The sequence below is a fragment of the Callorhinchus milii genome, unplaced genomic scaffold (assembly GCF_018977255.1).
Source record: "Callorhinchus milii isolate IMCB2004 unplaced genomic scaffold, IMCB_Cmil_1.0 Scaffold1, whole genome shotgun sequence".
Lineage (NCBI taxonomy): Eukaryota > Metazoa > Chordata > Chondrichthyes > Chimaeriformes > Callorhinchidae > Callorhinchus > Callorhinchus milii.
In genome coordinates, this window is record NW_024704742.1 from 108338444 (window position 1) to 108361060 (window position 22617).

At 43.4% G+C, this 22617-nt stretch overlaps 1 protein-coding gene and 1 non-coding gene across 2 annotated transcripts; both read left to right on the forward strand.

Moving 5' to 3' along the window:
• The first annotated feature begins 1171 nt into the window (after positions 1-1171).
• On the forward strand, positions 1172-20410 carry riok2 (RIO kinase 2 (yeast)). The gene is made up of 10 exons (XM_042334184.1): positions 1172-1330; positions 6260-6398; positions 6658-6774; positions 10704-10879; positions 12702-12790; positions 13883-14074; positions 14875-14967; positions 15495-15983; positions 16713-16809; positions 19245-20410. Exons 1-10 carry the CDS (start codon positions 1265-1267, stop codon positions 19404-19406), a joined length of 1620 nt encoding a protein of 539 aa, XP_042190118.1. The 5' UTR covers positions 1172-1264; the 3' UTR covers positions 19407-20410.
• trnam-cau lies at positions 11493-11566 on the forward strand. Its single transcript has one exon. It is a non-coding gene; the product is annotated as a tRNA-Met (tRNA).
• Positions 20411-22617: the final 2207 nt, after the last annotated feature.

Sequence of the window (22617 nt, forward strand, 5' to 3'; positions counted from 1 at the left end):
GACAGGGCTGGGCGGGCAGGGCAGGGCAAGGCTGGACGGGCAGGGCAAGGCTGGGCTGGACAGGGCAAGGCTGGACAGGGCTGGGCGGGCAGGGTAGGGCAAGGCTGGGCAGGGCTGGGCAAGGCTGGGCGTGGGCAGGGCAGGGCTGGCCTGGCAGTGCAGGGCAAGGCTGGGCGGGCAGGACTGGGCAGGGCAAGGCTGGCCTGGCAGGGCAAGGCTGGGCGGGCAGGACTGGGCAGGGCAAGGCTGGGCAGGGCAAGGCTGGGCGGGCAGGGCAAGGCTGCGCAGGCAGGACTGGGCAGGGCAAGGCTGGGCAGGGCAGGGCAAGGCTGGGCGGGCAGGGTAGGGCAAGGCTGGGCAGGGCAAGGCTGGGCGGGCAGGACTGGGCAGGGCAAGGCTGGGCGGGCAGGACTGGGCAGGGCAAGGCTGGGCTGGGCAGGCAGGGCAAGGCTGGGCGGGCAGGACTGGGCAGGGCAAGGCTGGGCTGGCAGTGCAGGGCAAGGCTGGGCGGGCAGGACTGGGCAGGGCAAGGCTGGGCAGGGCAGGGCAAGGCTGGGCGGGCAGGACTGGGCAGGGCAAGGCTGGGCTGGCAGTGCAGGGCAAGGCTGGGCGGGCAGGACTGGGCAGGGCAAGGCTGGGCGGGCAGGACTGGGCAGGGCAAGGCTGGGCGGGCAGGACTGGGCAGGGCAAGGCTGGGCGGGCAGGACTGGGCAGGGCAATGACCAGAGATTTGACGCACTTTGGTGTGTGTGTTCAAAATGCTTTGACGTCCTCATCCAACCGCCGAAAGAGAGGTACCGCGCAATACCCAGTGTTACACGTTTGTAGCCCAAAGTCCACCGAGTCCGAGCCCAAGTGTAGCCCAAAAGTGTGACGTTTTTGCCTACCAAGCGGGCGGCAGAGCGGCCTGGTCATGGTATTGTTTTTTTAGAAGAGGACGGCGAAGGGAGAGAAAAACACGTTTTAGCGTTGTTGAAAGAAAAACATAAAAAGGGGTGTCGCCCAAAGCCGTTTCTTTCTCGCGCAATGTTATCAACAGAAACGCGCCCAAAACGGGCGTGAACCCGCCCAATCTGACCACATGGGCGAGGGATGCGGAGGCGAGTGACGCGCACGCGCAGAATGGTGCAGTGTGGGGGGGGAGGAGCGTTGCCACGCGTGCGTAGTGACAGCGGGGACTGTGGGGGGGGGTACAGTCGCGTGAGCTGATCCGCGCGGGTTTGAACGGCCGGTGAGGTTCTGGGGACCAACGGCCGCCGGCGCCATGGGGAAGCTCAATGTGGTGATCCTGAGATACCTGACCAGAGAGGACTTCCGAGTGCTGACAGGGGTAGGTGTGTCTGCGGCCCGGGGGCCGGTCTCGCAGCCCTGCGGCCCGGGGGCCGGTCTCGCGGCCCTGCGGCCCGGGGGCCGGTCTCGCGGCCCTGCGGCCCGGGGGCCAGTCTCGCGGCCCTGCGGCCCGGGGCGTCTCGCGGCCCTGCGGCCCGGGGGCCGGTCTCGCGGCCCTGCGGCCCGGGGGCCAGTCTCGCGGCCCTGCGGCCCGGGGCCCACGCGTGTCCCACGCACTACAAACCGGCCAACTTAAAAGATAATTTCAGTTACACAAGCCTGACCCGAGGCCCAGTTTGAAGCAGATATTTTTTTAAAAAAAAACAGCTTTGCGAGCAAGGACTCTTCCCACTCAGCTCCCGTTGTCCCTGTAAGCCACAGCCCGGAGTCATTTGTAGGGTAGTCCGAGCTGGACAAGCAGTGGGAAAGCTTGCCAGGCCGTGATATCACTGGCAAGCTACAACAACAACAACAACAACAACACGATTACATGCCTACAGCGCTTTTCACGTCAGGAGGACATGCCAAGGCGCTGGACAGTCAGGACCCGAGCGGGGGGTCGGGATCAGGGAGGGGGGAAGGAGGTTGATCGAAAGCACGGTCGAAGAGGAGGGTCTTACGATGAGGCTTGAAGGAGGCAAGGGAGGGGGGGGCGAGGCGGAGGGACTGCGGGATGGAGTCCCAGAGGGTGGGGGCAGAGTGGCAGAAGTCGCCCCCGCCAATGGTGGGGTGGGCGACGTGAATCAGGCCGGAGCCCGCTGAGCGGAGGGAGCGGGCGGGATAATAATAACACTAATCCTTGCATTTGATGTAGTGCTTTACACGTCTTCTAGACGTCTTAAAGCGCTTCACAAAATATACTGCAAAGTGAATTTGTGGGCGAAATGCGGCAGCCAATTGGGCACAGCAGTGTCCCGCAAACAGTCGTGGATTGAAGTGATCAGTTTATTATTGTTTTATTTTCTTGAGGGATTATTATCAAGGCGTGTGGAGTAAGTAAACTTGCCCAAGGTTTCACCCTGCCGGGAATCAAACCCAGGTATCTCGCTTGTTAGGAGGACGCAGAGGTAGGGGGGAGTAAAGCCACGGCGGGTTTAGCAATGGGAAACAAACCCACATCATGATAATAATAATAAAAAATACATAATTTGGTCACTCAATCCACAACTGTTTGTGGGATACTGCTGTGCGAAATTGGCTGCCGCGTTTCGCCCACAAAATATACAGTCAATTCACTTTACAGTATATTTTGTGAATCCCTTTGAGACGTCTTGAAGACCTGATAAGGCACTGTATCAAATGTAAGTATTATTATTTTATGAATCAGATCAACAGCTAAACTGTAATGGTTTCTTGGGCCCAAATACATTCTAAATTTTATACGAATCATCTAACTTTTGATGCCGCTACCGCACTTACCAGCTGCATTGAATCACAGAAACAAAATCTTGACTTGGGCCAATAGAAAAGTGCCCAATATTGCACGGTAATTTGTGGCGGTTGATTGGTGCTATTGAGGTGCATTTTACTGCCAACCTACATTTTTTTCACTTTATTGATAAAAGCTAAAATTAGGAAATGACATAAAACTGGGTGGCCCATTTGGGGAGACGAGATACCATCGCAGGCCGGAAGGACCCAGAGATCCGCCAAAAGCAGACACTCAGGACTAGTGTCTTGACAGCGGTGCTACAGGAGCTCACTACCTCCTGCCTCTCAGTGCCCAGCAACTCAGAGAGAATTAGAGAGACACTCACAGACACAGAGAAAGACACACGCACTCAGAGACACACATTCTCAGAGAGTGAGAGAGACTCAGACACAGAAACGTACACACACACACACACAGAGGAGAGAGATACACATTCACAAAGAGACTCAAATACACACACGTATAGAAGAGACACAGACACACTCACAAACAGACACGCATACAGAGAAGAGGCACACACGGAGACAACAACAACAAATTACACTTGTATAGCACCCTTCACATCGGAAAAACGTCCCAGGGTGCTGGACAATTGGAATTTTGACCTGAGTTGGGGTCAGTAGGGTAGGGGGTGGGGATAGGAGGGTGGCCAAAGGCACGGTCGAAGAGGAAGGCCTACAGGCGGGACTAGAAGGAGGCAAGAGAGAGGGTTGAGGCGGAAGGATTGCGGTATAGAGTTCCAGAGTGTGGGGCAGAGATGCTTGACCCCCGACCGCCAATGGTGGAGCGGGAAGTGCGGGGGCCCTGAAGCAGGCCTGTGTACGTCAAGCAGACTGATATGGAGTTATGAGGTCGGAGAGCTAGGGGGGAGCAAGACCGTTGAGGGAATTGAACATAAGAATGAGAGTTTTGTACTCGATTCTCTGAGGAATGGGGATCCGGGCAAGAACGGAGGTTCCCGGAGTCTGATGTTGGAGAGGACACGAGCTGCAGAGTTCTGAATAATCTGCAGCTTGTGGAGGGAAGAATTGGGAGGTCCATTGAGCAGGCAGTTAGCGTAGTCAAGCTGGTACTACGAATATGGGGTTTGAAAGATAGCTGAGGATCAAAAAGAACACCAAGGTTTCGGATTGGCTCAGTGAGGTGAAGAGTGCAGCCCTGAATGGTGATAGTCTTAGCAGCTGAGGTGAGGAGGCGCTGCCAGGAGCCAAGCGGGAGGGCCTCTGTTTTGCCAACAATGAGCTGGAGGAAGTTGGCTCTCGTCCAGGACCTGATGTCAGACAGACAATTAGCGAGGACCTCAACGGTCCTGGAGTCGAGGGTGGAGACTGCAAGATAGAGTTGGGTGTCATCCACATACATGTGGAAATTGACCCCATGCCTGCGGATGACATCAATGAACAGGAGCATGTATAGAGTGAAGAGAAGGGGACCAAGGACAGAACCCTGAGGGATGCCACATGTGACAGTGTGGGGGCTAGAGGAGAAGCCGTTGGTGACCAAGAAGTGCAGACGGTGGGAAAGATAGGATTGGAACCAAGGAATAACAGAACCATTGAAATGGAGGTGAGAGGAAAGGCGGTGGAGAAGAATAGAGTTGTCAACAATATCGAAAGTGGTCGAGAGGGATGAGGAGACAAGAGACAGCCCTGGTCGGACAGAATGTCATTTGTCACTTTGACCGGGTCTGTCTGTGCTGCGAGCAGCATGAACCCCAGATTGGAAGGGTTAATGGAGGAAATGCTGGGAGAGGAAAGAGCAAAGCTGGGAAGCAACAATTCATTCCATGGCCTTTGATAGAAAAGGAAGGTTTGAAATGGGGTGGTAGTTGGAGAGCAGAGATGGGTCAAGGGAAGGTTTTTTGAGGGTCGGGGTGATGATGGCTGTCTATAGGGGGGTGGGTACGGTGCCAGTGGACAGGAAGACGTTAATGAGGTAGGGGGGCAAGGAGGTGGAGCTGGGAGGTGAGGAGAGGGGTAGGGATGGGGTCAAGGGACCAGGTGGTGGATTTCATACTGGAAATGACAGGTGAGCGGAGGGGGAGACAGGGTCAAAAGTGTGGAGGGAGGGGTGGGAAGTGGGGGGGGCGGTGTCGGTAGAGGGGGCAGAGCGGATCCCTTTGACTTTGGATTCGAGGAAGTCCATCATCTCACATTTGGCGTTGGAGGAGAGGATGGCAGAGGCATGGGAGGGTGGACGGAGGAATTGGTTTGTGGTATAACGGAGACACACTCACACAGAGACACAAATGCATACAGAGGAGACACACTCACAAACACATAGAGAGAGAGACAACCACAACAGCAGGGCCTCTGCGAGTGCAGTGAAGCTCATTTGCTGCTTGCGCCGCACTGCACATGAGAGTCTGGAACCGCTACGAACACAGGAAGAGCAAAGGAGGAAAGCAATAAATCAGTTGCAGGAGGTAGGCCAGAGGGGGAGGAATTCAGATGACTCCAGGGCAGCAGAGAGGGATTGCGGAGAGATTTGTTTTCCAGTGGCGGTAGGAGATGGAAGTGGGTTGAGCAGTGGTGGGGAGAGGGATTGAGGAGTTAAAGACGGATAGTCTGACTCATCAGCAGGACTTGGATCAGTAGACCAGTCACTGGGAGCAGAGAGTTTTCCAGCTCCTGTTAACCCTGCAGGTTAAAGCCCCAATGGGTAGTGTGGTTCTGGTTGGGAAAGCAGTGGTAAGCTACACAGGCTGTATTCTCCATGACAGATTAAGTGATGTTAGCTGGTGCATACCTCCAGGAACAGAGTGCAAATTTCAATGTTGGGTGGCATATGTGGAACTCTGCCTGGTTTGGATAGTCAGAATTGGGTTGATGGCTTTTTGCATGTGTCAGACATCCAGCTAACCAGAAAAACTACATGACAACTGTCGTTAGTGGATATTGAGCAGCAATATAAGAGATTTAAAATTGTTTACCATGGCACTGTTAGATAATTTTTTGAGGTTTTTGAAAGTAGGGAAGGAGTTAGCAAGGCTGAACCAGTCTGAAAGGTTTGCAACTAAGGATAGATCAAATAATAGATTCTGTATGTGTTGTAGTCAAACTCCAAATGGAAAACATTAATTTTGATCAAATAGAGAGCATAATATACCCTTAAAATTATGTGAAGAAAATATTTCTTCACTTGGTTTGTGAAAATGTGGAATTCACTGTCCCAGAATTAATTAGGTTGTTGAAAAGAGGTTTATGCATTCATTCATGCAAATGGATTTAAAAGTTCTAAATGTTATATGGAGCTGATTTATGAGCTTCATGACTTTTTCCTGTATTCTTGGGATGCAAAAAGTATTGATCCAGAATACATTGGAAACTAGGTCAATTTACAGCTTTTCTGTGGTTGTCTAATGAAGATTAAATGTAGTTAGTTTTTGATCACTAAAGTGACTTTTGTTAATCTTCTTGGTAGTTATGTTCCTATATTTTTAAATCTTGATTAAAATTTGCCATCTTCAATGTGTCTTTTTCACTTCCTAATCTCCAGGTTGAAATGGGAATGAAGAATCATGAAATTGTACCACCCAGCCTTATTGCTTCAATATCCAATCTTAAGCATGGTGGATGCAACAAAGTCCTACATGAATTGGTGAAACATAAGCTGTTAGCCTATGAACGAACAAAAAGTAAGTTTCAGATATGTGATCTGTTTTCATAAGAAAATAACACTTTTTTTGTACATGGGTCACATATACTAAGTTAGCATTTCATTAGAATGCAAATTGTAGACTATGTGCTTCAAACCCTTTTTATGACTAAGTGTTTAATAATAATGATCAATAGTTTGGATTCCTCAATAGAAGGTTGGCTAAAATAAAATAATTAAGCACATTTTGCTTTAAATCCTTATTATTTTGACTTATATAATGTGACTTCTTTTCAAAGCTGTCCAAGGTTATCGACTGACCTGTGCAGGATATGATTACCTAGCTCTGAAAACTCTTTCTTCTCGAAGCGTTATAAATTCTGTCGGAAACCAGATGGGGGTTGGCAAAGAATCTGGTAAGAAAACATCTTGCACAAGTGACACTTGATCATACAGGGAACTATTTTACACATGTTAGCCTTACAATTTTATTTTAAAAGTCACTAAATTGGGTGGGAGGGGAAGAGTTCCAACCTATTTTAATGTTTTTTGTACTTAAAAAGGTATAATAGACCATTAGTGCTCGGAAATGAAACATTTTCTTTTTGGGTATCTCGTCTCAGTACAAAGCACTCCCAAGACAGATCAGATTAGTACTGGTTAAGTAAGATATAACACAACAACAACTTGCATTTATATATAGCTCCTCATGCAGGCAGTACCAGACCTCATGACAGTGCCGGAGCACGGTGCCGAGCCAGGTGGAGTGGGGAGGTGGCCGCAGGCACGGTCAAAGAGGAAGGTCTGAAGAAGGGGAAGGAAGGGGTAAGGAGGAGGGATAGAGGAAGAGTGTTCCTGAGTTTCGGAGCGTACTGGCTGAAAGTGCGGCAACTGATAGTGGAATGGAGGGTGCGAGGGACGTACAGGAGGCCAGAGACAGTCGGTTGGAGGCAGCAGGTAGTGGGTTGGGGGGAAGCAAGTCGGAGAGGTAGGGAGATGCCAGAGCATGAGGGTATCTGAAAATGAGTGTCAGAATCTTGAAGTCGACCCATTTGGCGATGGAGCCAGTGGAGATTGGCTAGAACTGATGGGTGTTTAGTACGGGTGAGTATAAGAGCAGCGGAGTTTTGGATCAGGTTAAATACAAAGTAAAGTTTGCTATACTTAGCACTGTTAAATATGTATTAGTCCTAATTTCTAAAGAGCATCATTTTGTTCCAGTTTGATATTTTTATTTAATGGAAGAGCCATTACTATTTATTTAATGTAAGAGCCATTACTGGCCTCACTAGGAGATTGACAAGTTACTATAAAATTAAGGACCGTTTTGTGCTGTGGTCTCATATCCACTACAAACTGGAGACTGCAAAATTAGTTTTATTTAGAAGCCCTTTAACCAACAGAGACGCTGCATGTCATTGATTTTGTTTTAACTCGTAAAATTTGGGATAGCATTTTGAACTCTTGTGAGCTATAAAACAATAATAAATTGGTAACTTCAAAACCACGTCTGCCTCAAATCTGGCCTAACAGTCCACTGACAAATCTGTCTGGACCTCCTCAAAATCTACCGCTCCACTCTAGCCTTGGCCAAGTCGTCCCTCTACTCCAGGATAATCGTGGAGGCGAAGAACAACCCCAGGCTTCTGTTTTCTACCACATCCCGACTCCTCCATCCCCCCCGCCACCCCGCGCAGGTCATCCCCTCCAACCTTCACTGTGAGGAGATGCTGGATCTCCTTGAATCCAAAATCAAGGGAATCTGCTCCGCGGTCACTTCCCCTCCAACCTCCACCCACCCCCTCTCTCCCACACTCCGACTCCTACCCATCCTCCCCTACACACTTTCGTACCCGTTTCCCCACCCTCTGTCACCAAACTCATCCTATCCCTGAAACCCACCACCTGCTCCCTTGACCCCATCCCCACTCCACTCCTTCTCTCCCAGCTCCACCTCCTTGTCCCACATATCACAGACATCGTCAACCTGTCCCTCTCCTCTGGCTCTGTCCCCATTCCCTTAAAAACTGCCACCATCACTCCCACTTGAAAAAACCCTCCCTTCATGCGTCTCAGCTATCAAGCTACCGGCCCATCTCCAACCTCCCCTTCCTGTCCAAGGTCCTTGAAAGAGTTGTCGTCTCCCAGCTGCGCTCTTTCCTCTCCATTCATTATTCAAACCCTTTCAGTCGGGTTTCCGTGCTGCCCATAGCACAGAAACTGTCCTGGTCAAGGTCACCAATGACATCCTGACCATCTGCGACCAGGGCTCCCTCTGCCTCCTCGTCCTCCTCGACCTATCGGCAGCATTCGATACGGTCGACCACGCTATCCTCCTCCACCGCTTGTCCTCCCACCTCAACCTTCAAGGCCCTGTCCTTGAGTGGTTTAGGTCGTACCTCTCCACCGTCTTCACTTTGTTTCCACGAACGGCTTTTCCTCCAGCCCCCGCACTGTCTCGTGCGGTGTCCCTCAGGGCTCTGTCCTCGGTCCCCTCCTCTTCACCCTCTATATGCTCCCCCTGGTGACATCATCCGCAGACATGGGGTTAACTTCCACGGATGACCCCCAACTCTGCCTTTCCTCCTCTACCCTCAACTCCACGACCACCGATGTCCTGACAGCTGCCTGTCCGACATCGAGTCCTGGATGAGAGACAACTTTCTTCAGCTCAACGTGTGTAAAACTGAGGCCCTCCTGATTGGATCGCGTCAGCGCCTCCGCACCTCAGGCGCTGACACCATCAGCATCCAAGGCTGCACTCTCCACCTCTCAAAGCCAGTCAGGAACCTCGGCGTTCTGTTCGACCCTGAGCTGTCCTTTCTTCCTCATATCCGCACCACAACTGGCACCGCCTTCCATCACCTCCGGAACATCGCCAGACTACGGCACTACCTCACCCCTCACGCTGCTGAAACCCTGGTCCACGCCTTTATCACCTCAAGGCTGGACTATGGGAACTCTCTCCTCGCCGGCCTTCCCGCCACCTCCCTCCACAAGCTGCAGGTCATTCAGAACTCTGCAGCTCGTGTACTGTCCCGCACCAGGCTCCGGACCACATCACTCCCACCCTCGCTCGCCTCCACTGGCTCCCCATCCCCCAGAGGATCGAATTCAAGATCCTCATCCTCACCTACAAGGCCATTCACGGCCTCGCTCCCTCCTACCTCTCTGACCTACTTACCTGCCCGTACCCTCCGTTCCTCTGGCTCCGGTCTGCTCCACATCCCCCGCCCCAACCGCCCTACCATCGGTGGCCGGGCCTTCAGCCTCTCAGCCCCGAGGCTCTGGAACTCCATCCCCCAGTGCCTTCGCCGCTTCCTCCCTTTCCTCCTTCAAGGCCGGTCTCAAGACCTTTCTCTTTGACCGTGCCTTCAGCTCCCCTCTCGACGCTCTACCCCCTCCTCGCTCCCTCCCTTCCCTCACCCTGACCATTTCCCCCCTATTCGGGTCCTGACCCAACTGTACAGCGCCTTGGGATGTCCTCCCGACGTGAAAGGCGCTCTATAAATGGAATCTGTTGTTGTTGTTGTCTGTTTGTGGGACACTGCTGTGCGCAATTGGCTGCTGCATTTCGCCCACAAATATACAGTCTTCTAGACGTCCCAAATCGCTTCACAGAATATACTGTAAAGTGAATTGACTATATTTGTGGGAGATATGTGGCAGCCAATTGCTCACAGCAGTGTCCCACAAACAGTTGTGGATTGAGTGACCAAATTATTTTATTTTTTTCCTTGAGGGATTATTATCAGGCGTGTGGAGTAAGAAAACTTGCTCAAGGTTTCGCTCTGCCGGGCGAACCCAGGTCTCTCGCTTGCGAGGCGAGTGCTCTAACCACTGGACTCCACAATAGGAAGAATTGGGAAAATAAGATCACTGAGCCTGTCTTGACAATAACCTGATATGTTGTACAGTAAACCTCACATAAGTCGTATCGTTGGGGACCATACATTTAATATGACTTATGCGAAGTATGAATTATGTCAAACTTGCTTAGATTGTAAGCTCTTGGACTTGGGTATGACTTGGCGATTGTACGATTTATACAGGTTAGACTTGTGCTAGTTTTACTGTATCGTACTGTATTCTTGTTCTAATATGTGAATTATGAGTTGTACAACATTTGTTTAATTGTCTAGTATTGTCGAGGGTGGGATTGCCAGTCGTATTGATTGTATATTGAGAATCTAGTGATAACCAGGAACATTGGTAGAAGGGGCACTGAAAACTGGAAACAAATAGACTTCTGCAACCTTTAGTGCTCAGGCAGTGTACAGCTGAGGCCCACTGAAAATATAGAATGTGATCATTTACAAAAGTAACTATTCTATATTGATTACAGAAATTTACATAGTTGCAAGTGAAGATGAGGTACAGTATGCTTTGAAACTACATCGACTGGGACGTACTTCATTTCGGAACTTGAAGAACAAGCGTGACTACCACAAACACAGGCAAAAAATGTCATGGCTTTATCTCTCACGTCTTGCAGCAATGAAAGAATATGCCTACATGAAGGTATTTTACCCTTAAATGGTTTTAAATCTCATTCTCAAGTAAACTTAACTCTTTCTTAGCCAGTCTGATTCTTTGGAACACTGAATCTGCACTGGGGCTTGAAGTGAGTGGTGGCTGTTAAGAAGGATGAGATTCATGTTAGGTGTGGTAAAACCTTCTTGCTTGCCATTGTCCTCATTGCAACTAACCATAAAAGAACACTGCTTTATAATTATAAGACATTTATGAATATTCTGAATGGCATATAATAATTCTTGCATTTGATATAACACTTTTCATATAGGGAGTATATCTCAAAGCACTTCCCAGGATATCCTGTAAACTGCAGTGGCTGTATGTTTTATATGCGAACGCAACAAACAATGTGCACCCAACAATGTCCCACAAATAGCCATGAAATGAATGGCCAATTTTATATGCGGATTGTTGGCCAGAATCCTGGGAGAAACTCCCTTCTTTTTTTTAATAATATCGTGGGATCTTTAATGTCTAGCTGAACAGGTTCAATGTCTTATACAAAGGACAGCACCTCCAACAATGCAGTACACCCCCAGGACTGCACTGGACATTCAGTTGAGACTATATGAGTTCAAAGTCCTGAAATGGAGCTTGAAGCTCCTATAGCTTAGTGGTTAGAGCACTCGCCTCATAAGCAAGAGGACCTGGGTTTGATTCCCAGCAGGGCGAAATGTTGGGCAAGTTTCCTTACTCCACACGCCACTGTTCACCTAGCAGTAAGTAGTAACCCGGTTCTTAGTCATTTGGCAGATCGGTTTTCCAGGGATAATAATCCGTTCAAAAATAAATAAATAATTTGGTGACTCAATTCACGACTGTTTCTGGGACACTGCTGTGCGCAATTGGCTGCCGGGCTTTGCTTTGATACGTCTCAAAGACGTCAAATGCAAGGATTATTATTTTTAAAGGGTAGGACCCACAACCTTCTGACTCAGGCGAGAGTGCTCCTAACTGAGCTAGGAGATGCAAAATCTTAATCAGTATTATAACAGGACACAATAGCAGGATTGACTGACCATGAGTGATCGATTGTTCCAGTACTAGAAGAGAAAAACGGCCATTCAGTTCACTACCAATATCATTTAGTTTTCTGTGCCTATGCACAAAGTGGGAAGTATGTTGTTACTTGGAAGTTGGCCATTTTATTGCAGAAAGTGGCCTGTATATGAAAAGGGAGGTAGTCCACAAAGTAAATTCACACTTAGGTGAAGTGTTCTATAATGGGGCCACACTGTATTTATAAACAGTAATTTTTAAAAAAAATTAAATGACAATGGCAGAACATCTAAGGAACTTGCAACCATCTGCACAAGGTTTACTTTTGGAATCTTTTAAAAAAATACTCCTAGTGTTTCACTATAATTTAAGTTCTAGGTTATAGAATCAATAATGCCTTTTGACCTCTAAACACTGTTTTCATCTTCATACAGGATCAAAGTACCTTTATATCAAAATACATAACATCCAGCTAAAGAAAGAAAATGACCTAAAATAAAATTCATGTCCTTGCATTATATGTACTATACAATCACAGATTTTAAGGCAGATATTCATCCCAGGACCTTATGGACTTGTTGACTTTCACCATATGATTTGCTTGGTATCTGAATCCCTTGATTTTATTATTGACTTATCATACATTTAGATTTATCAAGATATTTATTCAGAAGTGTGTCTAAAAACAGCAAATATTTCGAAAGGAAATTGTTTAATCTGCAATAAAGGGTGATTTATGGCAGAATATTGTACTTCAGGAAAGTATTGATAAAATATATATTCTCAAACGATATTCTATCGTGTTAAGGCATTGTACGACCGAGGATTCCCTGTTCCCAAGCCAGTGGACTTCAACAGACATGCAGTAGTTATGGAGCTCATAAACGGCTTCCCCTTGTGAGTATCAACATTCTTTCTTTAGAGGAAACTAAGAACTTTGTGAAAGAATTCCTTTGAGAGGGAAGGAAGGTTAAATTGCCAGATGGGCATTGCCACTACAAAACAGAGCGAGTTCCACAATTGTCTCTTAAGAAAAAGTCTCTCTTTTAAATTATTAATGGTTAGTCCTTATTTATTCTCAAAGGCTATTTTGTGCAGTTCTCAAATTTTCATTTAAGACACTGAGTCATATACTGGGATGTTTGTACAGCTGGGTTCATGGAACCATTGTGCAGTTTTCAAAGGGTTTGTAAAGACCTTCACATCTGAACCCAAGAAAGTTGCTCAATGAGCATATTGCTTCATGTTTCTCAGCTGTTACACTGCTTTAAGTATGCTTACCAACCCACAGATTGCAAAGACTGACTAAAATCAGTGTTGATTTACAGCTGGAAGTTGTGGTTTTCCCTTTTTAATAATTATTTTTACTTATAATATATCAAAACAATGATTTGAACTTGTTAAAATACCAAGTTCAAATCATGGTTTTGATATATTATAATTTAACCTAACAAACTGCTTTGTTTGTTTTAAATATTAAGGTACAAGCTTGGAATAGCGCCTTTCATTTCTCACATGTATTAATGCAAGCATTTAATTTCATATACTCTTGTTTGTTATTTGCAATATCTCTTGTGTGAAGGCAAACTGTTAAACACATGTCCATATGGACAAACTATTCTCTAAAGCGTAAAGCACTAAATACTATTTATTCTGCTGAAGTAATTTGAAATCACTTGTAGCAATAAAGTAATTCTGAATGGGGAAAGATGCCTGTATTTCCCACTATGAAATTCCTTTGTAAGGATAGTTATCTGCAGCAGTATGAACTGATGTGCTCCACTTGTATTTCTATTGCAGCAGTTTTTTTAAAAAAAATAGCATTTCTAATACACGTATGCATTCAAATGATCTTTAATGCAGTTGTTTTGGGGGAAAAAAATCTTATAGCAAGAAACAGAAATTAAGAGAATGAGGAATTTCTTGTAAAGTCTATAGATGTGAAGAAGCCTGCAAATGTTTACATAGTTTCATTTTCTTTTTGGTTAGATGCCAAGTGCACCAACTTGACAATCCTGCAGCAACATACAGTGAGCTCATGGAGCTTATTGTGAAGCTTGCTAATCACGGTTTAATTCACGGTGACTTCAATGAATTCAATTTGATGTTGGATGATAAGGACCGTGTCACAATGATTGACTTCCCACAGATGGTATCTACATCTCACCTAAATGCTGAATGGTAAGTTTCACCAAAAGTGAAATTAGTAGTGTGTTTTTTTTACTGTTTAAGATAGAGCATTTTGTTTTCTTACAATCTTAGAACAGCGCCCATAATTTCTCAATCATATTAATGCAAGTTCAGTGGAATCGCTTTTGCCGGATGCCGGTTAAACCCAGATGTCATAAATTGAACAAAACACTCGGCCATGATTCATTTGTATTCCTACCTGTTTTAAATATGCCAGTTGATTTGGATGAAAATTCAGTTACTCTGGGCAAAATGGCGTACTGCTCGCCACTGAATGTATACTCACTCGGGTCTTCTGTGTGTCCAGCGGCTACATTCAGCCACAAGGGGCTCCTCGATGTAAATGGGAGGAATCAAATTACGATTGGCAGCTGACTCCAGCAATTCAAACGTGACTGGAGTTGGTCTGTCAATCAGTGAGGAGGGGGTGGAGCAGAATGAAGAGAGAACAGGAGGAGTCAAATCACGATTCATTGAGTTTAACTTTGACTCCCAGGTTAAAATGCTTGGTGTCCCGTTTGGTTAGTTACCATTACTTCAAATGAAACAGCATTATTACATATTATATGGTAGCGCCACAGCTCCTTTGCTGGGCAGGAATTGTATTACTGCTAACCTTGGACACCTCTTAATGATTAATCACTTGACACTTAACCTTTTATGTGTAGATGTATGTGTTCCTTTGAGTTCATAATCGGGGTGGGGTTGAATAAATTGAAATTATGTGTGGTTGTATTTCGTTGAGGATGTATACAATTATTGGTCTTTTTTTTATTTTTCTAATCTTGCAGGTATTTTGACAGAGACGTAAAATGTATCCGAGATTTTTTCATTAAACGCTTTCACTACGAGAGTGAACTTTTCCCAACATTCAAGGATGTCAGGTTAGTAGCACCTGAATAAATCAAACCTGTTTGCAATTAAATATTAAACATTTATGATATTTTTAACATGGAGCATTGTGTGTAGTATTATCTATTCTTTACAAGTTAGGGGCATATGTTCAAAATTCCAATTTGAGCTCACACCACTGATGCAGGTTTCCAGTATTCACACCCCTTTACTTAAAATATTTTGCAATGTCCTTTAAAAGTAAAACGTCAATGGGGCTACATCAAGAGTATCCGAGTTGTAGCTGCATTAAATTATATATAAATGTAATTGACAACTGGGTCTTGTATAATTTAGGGTTCCAAAGGCAGCCCTGTGTAATTTTATCTTTCACGCTCTTTTTGTTTTAGAGATGTGGGGTGGGCAGAGAGAGTACAGGAGCACTGCAGCTCAATGGGCCTGATTAAAAATTCCTTTGTGTGGTTTGTCTTTTCACAGTAGAAATACCAAATTTGTTTTCTTAAAGTTGAAGTTGAGTATGTTCCTTTGGTGTATGAATTATTTTTCACAACTTATACAGGAGAGAATCCACTCTGGATGTGGAGATAGAAGTTAGTGGTTACACCAAAGAACTACAGGAAGACGATGAATTGCTCCATTCTGCAGGTCCTGAAGAGGAATATGACGAAAGTGGACCTTCAGAAGAGGAATTGGATGGTGATGATCCTACATTTTCAAATAAAAATGCTGGGAAGCAAGATTTGCTTTCTGAAGATGATGCTGATTCTGCAGCAGAGTGTAGCATCACTAAAAAAATGAACGAGAAGCTCAATGAGAACAAGGAAATAGAAAATATTGATCTGAGTGAACTGAAAGAAAACATAGAGGAGATTGAAAGAAAGTGTGCTCAAGCAGTTAATGCTGTTGATGAACTCCCTGGAGAAGAAAAACTTAAATACAATACTCAGACAATGGATCAAGCAGGTCATCATGCTGAAGCAGCAGAAGATAATGAATGCCCAGACCTAGTTGAACTCTCCACTCAGAACAAGGATTTCAAACCTTTCAGGTATTCTACAATATTCAAGCTAACACATGTCTCGGCTCTTTTTAAACTGGTGGATTAGTAACCCTAATCCTTTCCTCCATCATCAACTGCTTCCTTTGCCAACCTTCCCATGCTCCTTTCATTGTGATATCGTGCCTTATAATAATATTCATAATAATAATCCCTGTATTTAATATAGAGCTTTTCGCATCTTCTAGACGTCTCAAAGCGCTTCACAGAATATGCTGTAAAGTGAATTGACCGTATAGTTGTGGCCAAAATGCAGCAGCCAATTGCGCACAGCAGTGTCCTACAAATAGTCGTGAATTGAAAATGACCAATTTATTATTGTTTTGGGTTTAGGAGGGATTATTATTAGGCGTGTGGAGTAAGGAAACTTGCCCAAGGTTTCGCCCTGCCTGGAATTGAACTCGCTTGCAAGGCGAGTGCTCTAACCACTGAGTTACAGGACTCCACTAATCTGTATAATATTGATACGGTTGATTTACTCAAAATTATAGCCATTATGTTAAAATGTCTCAAAAGCCCTTCACAGGGTTTACTATAGTGTAGTGAACTCGGCAGCCAATTTCACAGTGTTCCACAAAAGAAGTGGGATAACCAATTTTATAACCAATTTTATCTTGAGGATTGTTAGCCATGACAAAATAAAGGTAATTATTTTTGATGTTGCAATAAAAATAGTGTACTACTTTCTGCTGTACTATAAATCCTTTCTTTGTTGTGTAGGGATGAACTCAGCTTGATGCACATTAATGAGCATAGACAGAGGACTACAAGTTTGAGCTCTGTGGGCAGCATTGTGAGCACTTCAACCATCCCTCCTGTAAGTTGGTATTCAAAGATTTCTCAGACAATTTGTGTGGCTTTCTATATGATACAGATTAGTGGGACTAGAAGGCAACATTTCTGTTTTGAGTTTGGTTATGATTTGTTATAAATTGTTGTCAGATTTGTTTTCAAACATGTTGTATAATTTACTATTCTGCTCACATTTCTGGAAATTTTTGGAGTATATCTTAAAAATGTGTCTCTCTTTCTTCCCCCATCCCAAGAATGCTTCCTAAAAGCTTTTGTTAGTCACCTATTGTATATGTCCAGTTGTACCATTTCCCCAATACTCTTAACCTTTTATCCAGCTGGGTCGTGATGACTCGCTGCATAAGGATTTTACAGCCATGATCTCTTTAGAATATCCTGGGATACCAATTTTAATACTGCTATTTCTAGATGTTTTCTTGTAGATGATATTGTCATTAATTCACAGTATCTGATTGGAGAAAAGAGAAAGCAGTACTTTTTCAGACCTATGCCACACACAACAATGAAAATTTGTTTTTATCTTGATCCAGAAATAATGAGAGAGTGCCACCTTGTGGCAGATCCAGTGAATAATAACTCAAGCATAGAAATGGACAGGATCGGAAAACAGTATGGTGTCTTAGAGGACCAGTCCCAACGTATTAAAAGAATAATTTATCATATACCACTCTCTCATACTTAATTTAATTTTTTAGCGATTATAAATCTAATTCCTCTTGAATTTGCTGAGATAATCTGCCCTTGTTTTTTCACATATGTCTGAGCAATACATTGTCTGAGTAACAACATAATCAGCAAAATGTGTTTTTGTGGCATCGCTTTGATGGTCAAACTTGCAATGCATGTCATATGTTTTGGTCCACCTGATTTAAATATTTGAAGCCATCGGTTGTACTTTGGGTGCACCATGTAAAAAGTGTGGGCTTCTTATTCAAAATTTCTGTCATGTTTCATCTCTACCCACCATAAAATTTAAAGGACTGTTGTATCTGAAAATGCACATATATATAACAGATGCCTTGCATTTTATTAGCGGTTTATATCTTCTGTATACCTCTAGAGTTATGGCTGTCTGTGGTGTAGACTGTGTATGTGACTCCAGGGTACATTTTGTACTGGGGAAAAAAAATTAAGTGTGTTCACCAGAATGTGCATACTAATTTATAAACCTTATAATTTAGTGTGAGTGCTTCACAAGTAACATAGTCAAAATTCTGATGGTATGTGCATTGTACTGAAGGCTAGTTTTGATATCAATAATGTTCTACAAACTGCTTTAAATTTTAGCAAGCCTTTCATGTGTCATTATCTAGAAATCTGTAACCTGATCTCTTTGATCACTTCAAAATCCGTTATAGGTCATGGACAAAGTAGGCAGGTGTCAATGTTAAAAGCAAGGTCGGTGTCATGTGCAACAATAAAGTGTTCTCATCCTTCTAAATGGAAGACAGCCCATTGACAGAAATGTGAAACCAGTCATTATCATAAAGAAAATAAGGATTAAATGTACACTTTAACACCTTCCACTGTCTAGATTAATGATTCCCAGTTATACATAGCAGTTGAGGGCGTAGTTCATTGCATTTATCTGTTTTGGCTGCAGTTGATATCACTTTGAGTGCTGAAGTTAGAAATGGGTCCCAGTAAAGAAGTGTGCACACTTACTTTTAACACTCTATACTTAAATGTTAATTTGATCAGGTTATGATATGACCTGTGTCATTTGGCTGATTGGAAATTGTATGAAATGTGTCATTTTACTCAAATCTTTTCAAGTACATGTGTATCATCCTTTTAAAAAGCTTTATGAGGGGAGTTTGGGAGGAAATGTCTGCCACTACTTTTTTTTTAAATGCTACTACACTGCCTCTTTTTCTTTTTTCTAGTGAAGCCTAAACAGAGACAAAGCTCATTTGTCTCAGTGTAGCATTGTTGATTATTTCTAATATTTTCCGTGTTTAAAAAAGCTCATGAGCAGTTAATGGAAAGTCATAATGATTTTAGTTTTAAATTTCAATTGATATGGTTGATTTACTTAAAATTATAGCCATTAATTCCCTGTAAAATAGTAGGTTAAGTTAACAAAGTTCATGCTTTATAACTAGAGCAATTTGAATGGATGCATATCCGTATTCTCTTGGGTGGGCAAACATAAAAGAAACTGTTACAAATGCAGGTATGTAGAAAGTAGCTTTGAAGAACATAAATTGCAAGGAATGTTGCTATGCAATTGCAGAAAAATAAAGACAGGCCTCAAGAAAAGTGACTAACTCATGCCATTTTTACAAAACTGAACTACAGGATAGAATATTGAAACGTTTGTATTTATGCTTGATTAAAGATGAATACAGTTAATGTTTCTATATGTTACTTATGGTATAACCCATCACTGTTAATTTGCTTGAATTAGATTTCACTAAGTTTGGCTTTTTATTTTAGGAAGTGATTAAACAGAAGATTAAGCAACAAATGAGCAAACAGCAGAAAGCAGCCAACAGGCGACGTGTACAGAAGGGCGAAGCCAACATATATACTAAACAACGACGAGATAACATGCAAAATATCAAATGGAGTGTTGAAGCACAAAGTTTCTGGGGTTAGAAGGAAACTCTGGAAATCTGAAATCTAAGAAACTTAATTTTTAAAGAGCTGTAATGAAATTGTATTTTGGCAACATTTTGAAATGTGCATTTGAATTAATGGCTATTTGTATGCCAGACTGTTTATCTTCACCAATACATTTCTATATTTGGTCTAAACATTGCAAAACATTTTCTTAATTTGTCTGAAAACTTTTTTTGCTTCTTCTAAAGGAAAATAGTTTCTGAAGTTTTCTAGACATTATTTTCATCAGAGTAGAATCTATCCAGAAATAACTCTGCAGAATAAGCCAGTGATTGATCTGTCTTGGTTAGACCAGGATTAATGGTTAGTAACTGAAAGGCATGACCATTAACATGTGGATCATTCAGATCAAGGTTGCAAAACAAATTGCTTGGGATATGGAAAAAAATGCTAAAATAACAAAATTGTAATTATGGACTTGGAATAAAGAGAAGTATAGGCAACGGGTGAAAATATTCTTTTGGGATGGGGGGGCTAAATAAAACTCAGTTAGGTCAGTCCTTTTTAAGACAGGTGAGCCATTGCACTCGTCAGTCAAGTCATAGGACAATCAGAGGTGAGGATGCCCTGACCAGCAGCCCACTGGATTGGAAGTAGGCAGGTATCAACGTCAAGTTGGGAAGAGGGGCAAGATGGGGCCTGCGGATGCTGTGGGTTAGGGCTCCTCAGAGGACTGGGAATGGTCCTCCTTGGGGCTCAGCTTTCTCCCACCAACTCTTAAAGAGGTGATTTTGGAGGAGATGGGCTGAGCCCCCTCTAGCCTAGTCATCTGGCGCCGATGTAGAAAAGAGATTCCATTTAAGCACCGATAATCCCAGCAGTGCAAGTTTTACCAGCTTTCCTGTGGCACACCACAGTAATCTAAATACCATTCTTACTATAGGTTTACTGCAGGTGGCAATTTAATCAATGTTATTGGAGTCGGATCATGAGAAGAAATTCTTTAAAAAAAAATCAATAAAATTGTGTGAGGCAAGAAATATCACCTTCATTATTTGAAATTATATACATGCTATAAAAACTTTTTACTAACTTACACTTCCTCTTACAGTTTCCTACTCCTTTCACCTCAATCCTTTCACCTTGCCCCCTCTTTGCCCACTTTCAGATCACATCTGAAGACCTTCCTCTTCGACTGTGCTTAAGGTCAATCCCCCTCCCTGGTTCTGTGTCAAGCTCCATCAGTTTTAAGTGCGACAAGGCACTAACCCAGTGTGAAGGTGCTATATAAATCCTAGTTGTTTAAATGTACATTGAATAAAGCAAATTAATTTATTACATGCAATTTAATTCAAATTAGTGTTGTGACATTTATCGGTTTATTTAAGCAATGGCTTAAAAATAAGCCTATCTGAATTTAAAGACTTGGTTTATACTAAATCAAAGTGAATATTGTGTTGTAAAATCCTTAAATTAATATGGAAAAAGACATGCTGCGAGGGCCAGCACACCTACTCCCAGGAGGCTTTTCCATTCAGATATTTCTTCAATTAGGAGTGAACTGGAACTGAAATTTCAGATTTTAAAGCAACATTATATAATACAATTTACTTTTATATAGCACCTTTCACATTGGGAGGATGTCACAAAGTGCTTTATACTGCTAATTGTGCACGCGAAGCTGGGATTGAAGAGGGGAGAAATGACTGCTCAGTCAGTCAAAGACATATATCTATAAATTTTCCTGGATGGCAGAAATGAAGCTTGGGAGCAAGATTGATTCTCCACCCTTTCCACTGCTACATGTTGGAGGAAAACCCTAAAATAAAAGCCTATTCAAAAGATGCGGCAAAAATAAATTTTAAGAAACTCAGAAATCCGAGATTTATATGTCATTCTGACACAGTTCGTAGCTCTCTCACCTTTTGAGTCCAAACAATGTATGTTCAAGCCCCAAAGCAGGACATGGAATAAATATGGTTTATGCTGACAATGCATTGCAGTGCATTAATAATGCAGGAGTATCCTGCATTGTCAGAGGTGTTGTCCTTAAGATCAGATGTTAAACTGAGTTTGTGTCTACTTGTCCAAGTAGATTTAAAGATGCTATTACACTATTCAAAAAGAAAAGCGAGTTTTTCCTGGTATCCTGGCAAACAAATTCCCCAAATAAAATTAGTCACTCACTCCATGGTTAGTTTTGAGAGTTTGCACAAATTCGCCATTGAGTTTGCCCACAAAATACATATAGCCACGTCACTTTACAGTGAAGTGCTTTTGAGATGTGATGAGGTGCTATATCAAATGCAAGGGTTGTATTATTGTCTGTTAAAGATATTCTTCAGGTAACAATGTATAATAGTGTTCAGGCATTTTAAAAGGTTAGTCTCATAATTCCAGCAACGTAGCTGACAGCAACATGCTTCACTATCATTTGTTTGGCTTTGCTCCCGAAAGCCATTTGGAGAAGAAAGGATTCCTCTTTCCTAAAGTCAACATTGTATTAGAAGTATATACAACAGAGCATAAAAATAAATTGAACATCTCTGAGGCTATCTCATTGTGCCAATTCTAATGAATCTTTGTTTCTATGAAGTGTAATTATTTTGCAATATTTCATAAAGACACCAAAGTTCAACTAGCCATAGAGCTATTTAAAATGGGGATCTGTAAACTCTGTTCTATCCTGCAAGAGCCAATGCTTAAAATGACATATTGCTGCATTCTGATGCAGGAGAATAGTGGCAATAAATGTGCCTGCAACAGGCAAATTATCTGTACCAGACCACATCATTCAATGTTATCACTCAAGAAACTAAGGTCTTTTAAAGGTTGATGGAACAGTGTTTCCATTGAAGATGTGACATTTTACACAGAAACACACACACAAGAGACTGAAGGATGAGAAGAGGTGGGTTAATCATCAAAGGGGGGCAAGGTTTTTGGACCTAATGGGCTTTTTCTATTTGTATCACCCAATTAATTCTTAGAACTTTGCACTGAATGCTGAAGAGGTCAGTTCAGTTTGGTACAAATATAAATGCTGTGGTCTTAAAGATGAGCATGTCTTTGTACTAGGCTTCTCTAAGCATTTCATCCAGCAAAACCATAATGTAACATGGTGCTGCAGGATCTGGAAAGACAGGCCAGGTAATTTTAAATCTGTGGATTTAAAAATCTGTGGAAGAACTTGTAATTTTAGAGCATCTTATGTTAAAATATCTCAAAGGATTTCAAATTAATTACT